Source organism: Erythrolamprus reginae, chromosome Z (assembly GCF_031021105.1).
Source record: "Erythrolamprus reginae isolate rEryReg1 chromosome Z, rEryReg1.hap1, whole genome shotgun sequence".
In the NCBI taxonomy this organism is placed as follows: Eukaryota; Metazoa; Chordata; class Lepidosauria; order Squamata; family Dipsadidae; genus Erythrolamprus; species Erythrolamprus reginae.
Window position 1 is genome coordinate 121,350,055 of NC_091963.1, and position 13,382 is coordinate 121,363,436.

Consider the following 13,382-nt stretch of genomic DNA (forward strand, 5'->3'; position numbering starts at 1 on the left):
AGGGTTTGGAAAATGAAATCCATATATCTTTTTTTTTTTTTGCAAAAACGGGGGCTTTTTTGTCTTTCCCCAGTCCCCAGGAGCCCTCTGCAGGCCTCCCAAGCCCTCTGCACACTCTGTTTTTGCAAAAATATCAGGCCCATTTTTCATAAAAATTGAATATGGGGGCAGGGCTTTGGGAGGCCAAAAATGGCTATATTGAGTATATAACATATACCAACATTTCAACTCTCTGGGGGGGGTGCATCTTGTACTCTGAAAAATATTCCCTTTGGGAATTTTATTTATTTGTTTGTTTGTTTGTTTATTTATTAGATTTGTATGCCGCCCCTCTCCAAAGACTCCAAAGTCTCTTTTTATTATTGATACAGTCATTGATTTCTTTCCCCATAGTCACTCAACTTAAATTTGCAAATCATGATATTTTGATTTTTTGTCTAGCAAAAATTTTGAGTAGTTTGGAGAACTGGTAAATACTACCTCTGACTGGCCCCACTCCCATCTGTTCTCTGCCTCCTGAGTCCCAGCTGATAAGGAAGAAATTGAGTTTTTGCAGTAAGCTTCCCCTGGAATGTGGAGGGAATGGAGATTTTACAGTATCCTTCTCTGTCATGCCTATCTAGCCATACTCACCAAGCCACCCCACCCCACATTAATAGAATGCCCAACAGAACCAGTAGTTAAAAATCTTGAATCCCACCACTGTTTCAAATCCAACTTTTTGCCAACATTGTGAATGCATGGAAGCTGACATTGCAGATAATCAATGTGTGAGATTTTGCTGTAGCCACTTATAGGGTGATCCACTGTTACATTGGTCTGCAAGGCTTGTTCTTAGGAAGCCAAAATGAAGCCTTTAGTTTTTTTCTTCAGCACTATTATTTTCAAATCAGCTAAGCTTCTTCATCATATGAACGATGCTTTGGGTAATATAGAAATTTAACTGGAACATCAGCAAATGCTTTCAATTTGTAGATTATTTTAATTGTTTTATTGTTTCATTTCATTTGTTTCTAAAATTTTCAACTCTGATGTAAAACCATTTTATTTTCATTTGGTCTAAGTTAAAACCCACGGGATCTACAACATTCGAAGGGATTTTACTACAAATTTACCTGGGGAATAAAAAAAAGGCAAGACAACCTTTTAAAAAATATATATGTGTCTCTAATTCAGCGGATCAGTTTATAAAAATGTCTTCATCCTGATATATAGATATATAGATATATATTAGTATAATTGCTTATATTATTGTGTTTGTGACTTAAATTGAGAAACGTTTTACCATTTCTGAATATAATATAAAATAAAGCAATGATATTTTTAAGGTAAGTTTCTTAGCTTTCTGTTTTCAGGGATTAAATTATAGAGTATTTTGTCTTTGAGTGTAAACCATAGAATCATAGGTCTGGAAGGGACCTTGTATATCTTTTAATTCAAACCCCTGCCCAAGACAGGAGTTCTAATTCAACTCCCTGCCTGGACAAATGTCTGCCCAAACTTTTCTTGAAAACTTCCGATGATGGAGCACCCACAACTTTGGGAGACAAGTTGTTCCATTGACAAATATTTCTTACTGAGAGAAATTTCTCCTTAATTCCAGATTGGATATTCCACTGATGAGCTTCCATGCATTGCTTTTTGTTTTGCCGTCAGCTTTGGAGAATAAACTGAACCCCTCTTCTCTATGAAATCTCTTCAAGTACTGAAATACAGCTGTCATGTTTTCTAATATTTGAAAATCTCTACTACTATTACTACTGCTACTACTACTACTGCTAATAATAATAATAGTAGTAGTAGTAGTCGTCGTCGTCGTCTTCGGAGAGGGGCGGCGTACAAATCTAATAAATTGAATTGAATTAAATTAAATTGAATTGAATAAAATTGAATAATATAAATGAATACATAATTTAATTCAAGTCTTAAGTGAATTAAAGATGAATTAGTAAATACAATTTATTTAAATGTTATATTTTCAAAATATGCCATAATTAGGTACAGGTATATCAAAGTATAAATATAATACAACTATATTTTGGAAGACTAACATCTATCAGTATAAAGTACATTTTTTTTACAATATACTTTCTATATTACTAAAAAATTCCTTCTTTAATCAGTATGCATTGCCAAACAGATGTAAATATTAATAAGAAATAGGGAAACTCCAAAAGTCTCGAATGTTTTAATTAATTTATTAATTGGGATTTTAAAACAATAAATACAGTTACTTTCTACATTTTGCAGATGGTGTCCTCTACAGACCTTCAGAATCAAAGCATAACTACATTTCTTATTCTGGGCTTCCCTAATACAAGAAAAGTAGAAATTACTCTGTTTTTCATCTTTCTCATTATGTACCTCCTTACTGTGACTGGTAATATCATCATCATCATAACTGTTAATACAGATAGCCATCTTCAGACCCCTATGTACTTCTTTTTGGGAAATCTATCTTTACTGGACATAGGATATACCTCCTCCACTGTTCCTAATTTGCTTTCTATATTATTGATGAATGTTCACACAATTTCCTTAGTAGGTTGCATTTCGCAATCCTACTTTTTCTTTTTCTTTGGGTCAGCTGAATGTTTCCTGCTTGCAGTGATGGCCTATGACCGGTACATTGCCATATGTTACCCACTCAGATATCAAATAATCATAAATAGAAGAATATGTGCTATTTTTGTGATTTTTTGCTGGATAGGTGGTTGTCTGTCTCCCTTGGTAGCTGCCATTATGTTAATAAACTTACCATTTTGTGGACCAAATGTAATTAATCATTTCTTTTGTGATATTTTACCATTATTGAAATTGGCTTGCATAGATACATCATTGATACAGCAGATTATTTTTCTCCTTTCTACAATGGTGATTCTGAGTACTTTTCTCTGCACCATTATCTCCTATACCTATATCGGTATAACTATATTGAAAATACCATCTTCACATGGTCGCCACAAAGCTTTCTCCACTTGTGCCTCTCACCTGACAGTTGTTTCTTTATATTATGGAACTGTTATTTTTATGTATGTAAGTCCAACCACCCGTTCATCTTTTCACATGAACAAAATAATAGCTGTGATATACAGTGTGGTTACTCCAATGCTCAACCCATTGAGGAACCAAGATATGAAAACAGCTTTAAAAAGAATAATCTTTAGAATGGGGGTCAGAAAGAAAAAAACCTGATTTATCCAAGGAATTCTATCCGTAAACACAAAATTAATTTGGTCTTTAATCTAAAGATTATCAAATTAATTTATTTCTTAAACATGGTGCATGCTATTATTTTATTATTTATGTTATCTTACAATATATGCTTGTCTTTCTTGAAAGTTTGCCTCTCCATTCTTTTATATATGCTTCTTTTCTGTCTGGAAAATTTGTTGTGATATTCAGGAATAGGGTAAACTGATTCAAAATTATCTTAATTAGGTTATCAGGTTAGAAAAGAAGAAAAATATTCAGAGATTGGATAATTTTAATAAAACCTTAATATTTAAAGGTTTTAAATATTAGTAATATTTACTAATATTTAAAGCAATCAAGAAACTTCAAAACTCTCCAAAACACATAGTAAGTTTTATTTGTGAAATATGTTTTCTGTAAAACAGGCTGTACAATTGAATATTTATGATAAACAGTTTAAAAGAAAAAGAGTTCAGTACTGCTTCAAGTTCAATTTTTCAATCATATAGACAGGAAAATAAATAGATGTTTTCACCACGGGTGAGAACTGAGACCATTCCAATGAGCCTAAATTGAATGTATAATACTCAATATGTTTGCTTTATAAATAATACTGACATGTGTGGCAAGTTAGCTCCCACCCCAATCCTATGAAAATGAAATATTCTAGGAAATATTTAAAAAGGGTAGAATATTATACCTCCCTGGATGAGAAATGGAGACACATGTTTGTTTGTTTTAGGCAGGAAGCAGACTCACTCCTAATAGCCCCCACCCTCCTCAATAGCTCACAGCAGCACATAAGAGGTAATACCAGGCCGGTGACTTATCCCCGGCCCATTTTGCTGCAGGGCCAGGGAGACACAGACCTTTGGCAAGGCCTCCATCTTGTTTCTACCTCCTGGGAAGGCTTTGGCCTTCCCAGTGATGTCATCCAGAGCAGAGCCTGCAGCCCTATAAAAGGGCTGTACAGGCTCCAGGGCCTCCTTTTCGCCCTGGATGGCAAGAGGTGAACACCCACCCACCCTCCCTATCTTTCAGTGTGCCAGTGGGGGTCGCCCCTCGGGGGGCCGAATAGGAATTTTTGGCGGTCGCAGTATTTTCTGTGACCGTTTTTTCGCCTATTCCACACTGTGGTGACGGATACGTGGTTAGGGGGTGCTTCGCTCATGCTCAGGCTAATTGGCATACCTTTGGTCATTTGGGTAGGCAGGTTAGGGGCGGAAAACTGCGTGGTGGTTTAGCAACTGCGTGTTCTCCATTGGGCATCTTTGGGGATGATTGACAGGTTCTCTCCAAAGGCTTGTGGTGGAAGCGACCTGAGCAATTGGGGGGAACCTGTCTTTGGGTCCCACCCATTGCTTTCCCCTTGTATGGGATAGACGGTGGGACCTCCCACATGCAAGTGCATGGCAGTGAGTCAGGTGAGGGCATGGCCCCCTCACCTGGATTAGCATGGAGCTACACCCATATGTTACCCCGGAAGTTTTTATGAAGTCATTTTCCGCCCCGGAAGCGATTGTTTGACCCTGCGGGTCCTTGTTTAGGGTTATAGTTATTTTATGCAAATTTATTTAAATAAATTATGCAAATTTAATTAATAAAAATGACCCATTTTAAATCCAGCTCTTGTGTCCGTGTCGTTTCTCTGCCTCTGCTGCAAAGAGTCAGCTAGGTCTTTTCATAAGCATATACCCTCACCCAAGATCCAACAAAGGCAGGACTAGCACTCAGCCATAATAGAAATTGCTCAAAGTTCTTTCATTACATCATCACTTAGCAACCAAGTTGGGACTCAAAACACTACAAACATATCCCTGTATGGTCCCATGGAGTACAAGTAAGCACAGGAATACATATGTAAAAATATAATTTTAAGGGCTGCATTTAAAGGAGTTTCAGTGCTAAAATCTTTAAGACATTCTAATTGATTCTGTGATAGAAAATTTAGGAGGGTAGCATCAAGATTCTCTTTCCTGATGTAGAGAGTTTGCTGTGAACAAAATCCAGAATTATTGGAATATCAAAGTAATCACAATGATTGTAAGGATAGATTTTGTTATCTTGACATCAAACAACTGTATCACTGTAATTCACTATACAATCAGGGCAATTGACTCAATCAACATTTTATTTTGTCAACTCAATTTTCATTCTATAGTATCATTGCTTTGTAGAACTACTCAGCTCTGCCTGGGAAAAATGAAGAAACTAATTTTTTTTAGTCTTTAGAGGAATGTAAAGGATGCCACAATGTAACATTAATTAAAGGGAAACAGATCAGATGCAAAATAAAAATAAAAGCAAAAAAAGTGAAGAGACTTTTTCAAATCTGCAACATGCCCATAAAGTTAAGACATGAATAAAGATGTGAGAAAATGGAGAGAAAAGGTTGATTTTATTCTTGTAAAGAAAAGAACATCAGTACAGCCAAGTTCTGTTCTGTTATATAACCATATTATATCACCATATTGCATTTCATATCTAAATGAAATTGTGCACATTTTTTTAATCTTGTATGCTTTCAGAAATGAGTTATTACCAGTCAGCTAAGATACGTTCTGTGAAAACAGTATATGTGTTTGTGGGATTTTTTGCTGAGGGGGATTGAGAGGAAATATTCACCAAGACAGAGACTTGAGAAAGAACAACATCCTTCCTGTCAATGACTACTTCAGCTTCAACCACAACAGCACACAAGCATACAACAGATACAAATTTAAAGTAAACTGCTCTAAACTCGACTGCAGAAAATACGACTTTAGTAACAGAGTACTTGACACTTGGAACTCACTACCAGACTCTGTAGTATCATCATCTGACCCCCAAAACTTTACCCTTAGACTATCCACTGTAGACCTAACCCGATTCCTAATGCATAAGTGCACCAGAGTGCCTTCCATCACTTGTCCTAATGTTTCTCTTTTACTAGTATTATGTATATAAATATTATTATATCTTTGTATACCACCAATACATACTTGAAAAAACAAATACAAACAAACAAACATTTTTTTCCTTTCCCTCTATTTTTTCCTAGAAAAACAGCCTTTCCCTAGAAAACCTATTTTTAAAATTTGTTGTATATGCATACCTCAGTACAACTATCAGCTGGCTCTACAAAGTATATCCATTTCATTATTAATTTTTATCAGGACGTTTATGTACTAATATGCAATAATAAACAATAAAATGCTATAAAAATGAAGCAATATGAATAAGCAAAAATGTAGTGTCTATATGAGTAAAGCAATAGATTCTGTATTGGTTTTAGATTCCTGATAAATACATAACTTTCAGTACCATTGTCATTGGGGATTATGACATTCTTCTTACTAAACTACTGTACTGTTACTAAACTTTATTTAAAAAAAAAAATGTATTCCTATTTAATCTAAATTAAAGCCCAAGAGATTGATAACTTCCTTAGAGATGTTACTAGAGGTAATTGCATTTAGCCTCAGTGCCAGTGTTCACTTTTTTGGGCCAGAAAAATAAAGTAAATTTTCTTTCCAGAAATTCTGCCATCTTTAATTTAACTGCTGAAATCATAAGAAGTGACTGCATTAAAATGCATCTGCTTATAAGTATTATATTGATGTTTCAAAATTCAGCATTTCTTCAGCAACTCCAGAAAATAAAAGTCAGTCTTCAACAACCCCCCCAAAATCTTTTTAAAGCTATGAGGTAACATCTTCAGTTTATGTTTTCAGGGATCTTAATATAGAATGAATATTGGACTTCTCTTACTAAATTTGAGGAGGAAAATGTAGTGAAAGTAGCATATATTTTCCTTCTTTTTAAAAATTTGCTCCACTACTTTCATTCCTTGAGAAAGTTCTCCTTCCTTCAAGCAGTATAATTAAATATACTCTAAGCATATTTAAATCAATTGACTATCACTCTATTTGACAATTTATTAATGATTTATGAAAGAATGAAAATAGAATAGAATGGGATAGGGTGGGATGGAATAGAACAGAAAATTTTATTTGGCTAAATGTGATTAGCCAAACAAAATATTTGCCTCTGCTTTAGAAAACGTATATAGAAGATATATTAGTAAAAATCATATTGCAGAGAAAGCAATATGTATCAAATCTATATGCATTACATATATTTTATATTTTTCCATTCAATATTTATATTTTTCCTTTCAACAATTGCTTCATAGTTCAGTATACGTTACTAAACAAATGCAAATTTTGTAAGAAAGGGGGCAAACCCATTAGTTTGAATGTTACAGTCAATTAATTAAATAATTAAATGAATTTTAAATTGATATATAATTAATATTATTGTATTAAATTTAGTTAATTTTTTAAAACCACAGTACTTCTGACATATCTCTTTCTATATCTTGCAGATGGTGTCCTCTACAGAACCTTGGAATCAAAGTATAACTACATTTCTTATTTTGGGCTTCCCTAATACAAGACAAGTAGAAATTATTCTGTTTTTTGTCTTTCTCATTGTGTACCTCCTTACTATGACTGGTAATATCATCATCATCATAACTGTTAATACAGATAACCATCTTCAAACACCTATGTACTTCTTTTTGGGAAATTTATCCTTGTTGGATGTAGGGTATACTTCTTCAACTGTCCCTAAATTGCTTTCCATCCTTTTGATGAATGTGCACATAATTTCCTTAGTTGGCTGTCTTTTGCAATCCTACTTTTTCTTTTTCTTTGGGTCAGCTGAATGTTTCCTGCTTGCAGTGATGGCCTATGACCGATACATAGCCATATGCTACCCACTCAGATATTCAATAATTATGAATAAAAGAATATGTGTTATTTTTGTGATTGTTTGCTGGATAGGTGGCTGTATTGCTCCTTTGATAGCTGCCATTATGGTAATAAATTTACCATTTTGTGGACCGAACAAAATCAATCATTTCTTTTGTGATATTCCACCATTATTAAAACTGGCTTGTATTGATACATCATTGATACAGCAAATTACCTTCTTGCTTTCATCAATGGTGATTCTGAGTACTTTTCTCTGCACCATTATCTCCTATACCTATATTGGTATAACTATATTGAAAATACCATCTTCACATGGTCGCCACAAAGCTTTCTCCACTTGTGCCTCTCATCGGACAGTTGTTTCTTTATATTATGGAACTGTTATTTTTATGTATGTAAGTCCAACCACCCGTTCATCTTTTGACTTAAACAAAGTAATAGCTGTGATATACAGTGTGGTTACTCCAATGCTCAACCCAATGATCTACACATTGAGGAACCAAGATATGAAAACAGCTTTAAAAAGACTAATGTTCAGTTTGCTGATAAATAAGAAAGAATTTTAATTATCTCATTGATTCCATTTTTTTTTTTTTTGCAAATATTTGTTCTGGAAGGGAAAAAAATACAAGATATAAGAGTCCATTATTCCTTCCCTCCCTCCTTCCCTCTGTAACATCATTCATATTTGGAAATATTGAATTATATCTTTGTTTATATATATTTCATTTTCTCACTTAAGGCATTATTGAATGGTGCATCTCACAAATTTTGATTGTAATTAATTATTGCTATTTCCTTGGATACTACATGTACTTTGTACTGAAGACATGGTTATCTAGCACTTGTCTCTTATACCTCTCATATCATTTCAGAATATTAATTATTACATTTTATTTATAATACATTTTGAGAAAAATATTTATATTAATTGTATAGAGGAATAAGGCTTCTAAAACTATTTGGATTTTTGTTATGGGCAATGTTACAGAAAAAAAAACCATTGGGTGTAGAGACAAACAGGAATTGATAGCCTAGGTAGATATGTTTACTACCCAAATTTGTGAGTACAATTCTGTTACATCAGAAGATAGCTTTTTGGTAGGTTGCACAAATATAATATATATAGGCAATTCACATTTCTAACATTATCAGCAAGTTCAAACACCTTTGCTTTCTTTTAAATTCCAGGATTTGTTGTTTTGATCCTGGACTTTCAAAACTGTAAGCCACTGACTTTGAAAATTAAAAACAGGTGGAAAATTGTTTTTATTTAGCATTTTATTGCTGTTTCATTCTATTTCAAATGCACAGTATAAATTGCCTTGATTTAAAGAGATAGATTATAATGTGCTAAGCAAAAAAAAAGTTGATCGTGTAATAAATGTCTTTTTAAAACAAACGAACAGAAAATGTTTGTATTATTAGAATGACATTTTATTTTATTTACTAAATCAATTTACGTGCTTCTGCACAACCGACAAATACACATATATAGTTTGTACATTTTTGAAGGTACATTAACTGGAAAAGCAAAAAAAAAGTGGTTTTAATATTCAAGGCATAAAGATTAAAAAAAACCCAATAATATATGAACAAATCTTGATATACCCAATCTGAATTATTAAATACCCCACTACCAATAGTTAGGAATCATAATTTAGTAGGTACATATCATAATACACTGTTATATCAATCATTGATATATTTCATCTATTTTAGTATTTAGAAGACTTAGAAAAAACGAAATAGTTAATTTAATTTGCAAACAAGGATGATTATAATTTTAGAATAACTTTATTGTTACTTCACCACTAATAGGCATACATTAAAATGAAATTTCATTGCATACAGTTCTGAAGGAGTCACACCTCCAATATACACTACATAAACATGACAAAATAATAAACAAACAAACAAACAAACACAAACTTATGCATATATCTCCAAATATTATATGCCACAAAGAAACAACACAGTCTGCATTGGCAACCTTCAGTCTTGCAAGATTATGGTATCATCCTCTGGAAAGAGTTCCTAGAACTCTAGGATGGCTAAAATGGCGAGTTCGAGAATGGCTGGTTGTTAATCCAAAATCTTGGCAGGCCTTCCTAAAACAATCAATGAATCATTGAAGGTCTTTGGCAGAATGAACAGTAATGGCAGCATCGTCAGCAAAGAAGAAATCCCATAAGCATATCATCTGGGCTTTAGATTTTGCTCTCAATTTTTTGTGGCTAAAGAGTTTTCCATCTGATCTGGCCTGGAGATAGACTCCCTCTGTTACAGTTCCAAAAGCATGCTTCAGCATCACAGGAAAGAATATCCCGAAGAGAGTTGGTGTGAGGATACAGCCCTGTTTCACTTTACTTCGAATGTCAAAGGAGTCTGATGTTAATTATTATTATTTATTAGATTTGTATGCCACCATCAAAAACTACAGTGCCCTTAACCCTGCTGCTCTGTTCAAAACCACTATACACTTGTACTGTTGACGAGTCTGTATGACTCGCACCGAAAATTCTTTATTTTAAGTGCTTATATTTGGTCAATTTGAAAACTTCTTTCCCTTGGAAACTAGGTTGAACATTTCTTCATACAATGAAATGAAAATTGAAATAAAAAAATAATGCTTATGGGTTTATTTTGCTCATAAAAGCCCCCCCCCCCTTTTTGTGAATTTATTTTCAATTTATAATTGTGAATTTATTTTCAATTTATAGATAGTTTTGCCTGCAAACAATGTATAATATTACTAAATTTGGTGTGGAATTACTAGTTTGAACATTTCTGAACATAATGATATGAAAATTGAACTGGAAAAAAATGATGCTTATTTGTTTATTTTGCTCATAAAAGGGCCCCCTCCCCCATTGTTTCAAGCATGTCACTTTATAATTTTTTCTAGGTCCCTAATTCCAAATATTTTCAATAACTTTGGCATTGAATTACCAGTTTGAACATTTCTTAACATAATGAAATGAAAATTGAACTGAAAACATTGATGCTTATTTGTTTATTTTGCACATAAAAGTCCCCCCCCGTTGTGTCCAATTATTTCAATTTATATAAAAATTATGCTGTTAATTTCAAAAGTACATACTTGTTTTTAGTAAAATGGATTTCTTTCATAAAATTAGTTGTCTGTCTATCATGTGCTTGCTTTTCAAAAGGATATTCCCAATATTTCTAGCCAAATCTATAAAAAAGTGAAATTAATGGCACACAGCAAGGCCGAGGGGGGTGTCCCTTTTGTGACCAAAATAAACAAATAAGCATTATTTTTTTCCATTCATTTCTATTTTTCTTATGATCAGGAATGTTCAATTTAGTATATAAAAACTTTTGGGGGAAAATTCCTTAGAGATTTGTAGCCTAAAAAAATATAAACTGACACAAAATGCTCAAAAAATGGGCGGTTGCCTTTTTGATCAAAATAAAAATATAAGCATCATTTTTTTTCAGTCCAATTTTCATATCATTATGTTCAGAAATGTTCAAACTAGCTTCCCAGTGAAAAACGTTTCCAAAACGACCAAATGTAAATACCTAAGAAAAGTCTTTTTTGTCCGGGTCATATACGACCAGAAAAAGGTTAGGCCCCCCACCCCCCAAAATATTTTTATGATGATCAGCAATGTTAAATTGAGTAAATGAATGCCTAAGATAATAAAAATATTTCAGATTTGGAGCCTAAAATTTTTTAAAAGTGAAAATGGTTGCAAGCAATCGGGGGGGGGGGGGAGGCCTTATTTCTGATTTAAAAAACCCAATAAGCATCATTTTTTTTCAGTTCATTTATATTTTTCTTATTATCAGGAATGTTCAAACTAGTAATCCCATACCAAATTTAGTAAAATTGTAAACATTTTGCAGGCTAAACTATCTATAAATTGAAAGAAAATCACAAAAAAGGGGGTGGGCGGGATTTTATGAGCAAAATAAACCAATAAGCATTATTTTTTTTAATTTCAATTTTCATTTCATTGTGTGCAGAAATGTTTAACCTAGTTTACAAGGGAAAGAAGTTTTCAAATTGACCAAATATAAGCACTTGAAATAAAGAATTTTTGGTGAGAGTCACACAGACTCGTAAACAGTACAAGTGTGACTTTTTTTACCCAGCAAAAACTAAGCCCCCTACCCCCAAAAAAAATTTTCATAGAGAGAACCCCTGAAATGATGAAAAGTCAGGAAATTTCAAATTTCAGAAATGCAGGGAAATTTTTTACAGGGTCTCAAACTTCGATTTCGTGTTGCACAGGCTTGAACAGAACAGCAGGGTTAATTTTCTCATGAAAGTACCTGATGATGTTGAGGAGTGGGGTGGACGTCCAATTCTGGGGAGGATTTTATAAAGGTCTTCCCTACTAACCAACTCAAATGTGTTCATAAGATCTATGAACATTACAAAAAGTGGCTGCCTTTGTTTCCTGCATATCTTCCACAGCTGCCTAAGAGAAAATACCATATCAATAGTGGACCTGTTGACTCAGAATCCACACTGTGATTTTGGATAGACTCTTTCTGCAAACAACTAGAGCCTCTTCAACATGACACGGGCAAGCACCTTCCCTACCACACTAAGAAGAGAGATGCTGTGGTAGTTGTTACAGTTGCCCCTGTCACCTATGTTCTTATACAGTGTAATGGTATTTGCATCCTTCCTGTCCTGCGATACTCTGCCTTCCCTCCAACAGAGACAGAAGATTGCATGCAGTTCCATGGAGGTGAATACAATTCATCTGTCTGGAACCCATACCACATCTCGGACATCAACACCCTTGAAAATGTCCAGAAGAGCCATTCACTCCTCCACTCGAAACAGAATACCCTTCGAAAGCAGACTATCAATCCTAGGTCTTGAACGCTTAGAACTACGACGCTTAAAACATGATCTAAGTATTGCCCACAAGATCATATGCTGCAACATTCTACCTGTCAATGACTACTTCAGCTTCAACCACAACAACACAAGAGCACGCAATAGATTTCAACTTAATATTAACCGCTCCAAACTTGACTGTAAAAAATATGACTTCAGCAACTGAGTTGTCAAAGCGTGGAACTCATTACCTGACTCAGTAATGTCAGCCCCTAACCCCCAACATTTTCCCCTTAGACTATCCAGGTTCCTTAGAGGTGAATAAGGGGCGTGCATAAGTGCACCAGTGTGCCTTCCGTCCCCTGTCCAATTGTCTCTCCTTATCTCGTTTATCTTCTCTTCCTTTCAAATATGTTCACATATACTTTTATATCTTTTATTCTACTCTTTTCTTTATTTATATTACTACACATCTATTCTCTTCAATGTGCATTATGTATTGGACTAAATAAATAAATAAAATAAAATAAATAAATCTTATTTCCAGGGCAATAATATTCCAATATAGGGATCCACCATAGGGAAGGTCCCTATGTTTCTATGTT

The 13,382-nt window shown here is 33.9% G+C and overlaps 2 protein-coding genes across 2 annotated transcripts; both read left to right on the forward strand.

The window, feature by feature from the left end:
- Positions 1 to 2,610: 2,610 nt before the first annotated feature.
- On the forward strand, positions 2,611 to 3,195 carry LOC139153916 (olfactory receptor 5AS1-like). Its single transcript, XM_070728338.1, has one exon. The coding sequence runs from the start codon at positions 2,611 to 2,613 to the stop codon at positions 3,193 to 3,195; it is 585 nt and encodes a 194-aa protein (XP_070584439.1).
- A 4,726-nt stretch (positions 3,196 to 7,921) lies between these two features.
- On the forward strand, positions 7,922 to 8,518 carry LOC139153917 (olfactory receptor 6M1-like). The gene has a single exon (XM_070728339.1). It carries the CDS (start codon positions 7,922 to 7,924, stop codon positions 8,516 to 8,518), a length of 597 nt encoding a protein of 198 aa, XP_070584440.1.
- The last annotated feature ends 4,864 nt before the right edge of the window (positions 8,519 to 13,382 follow it).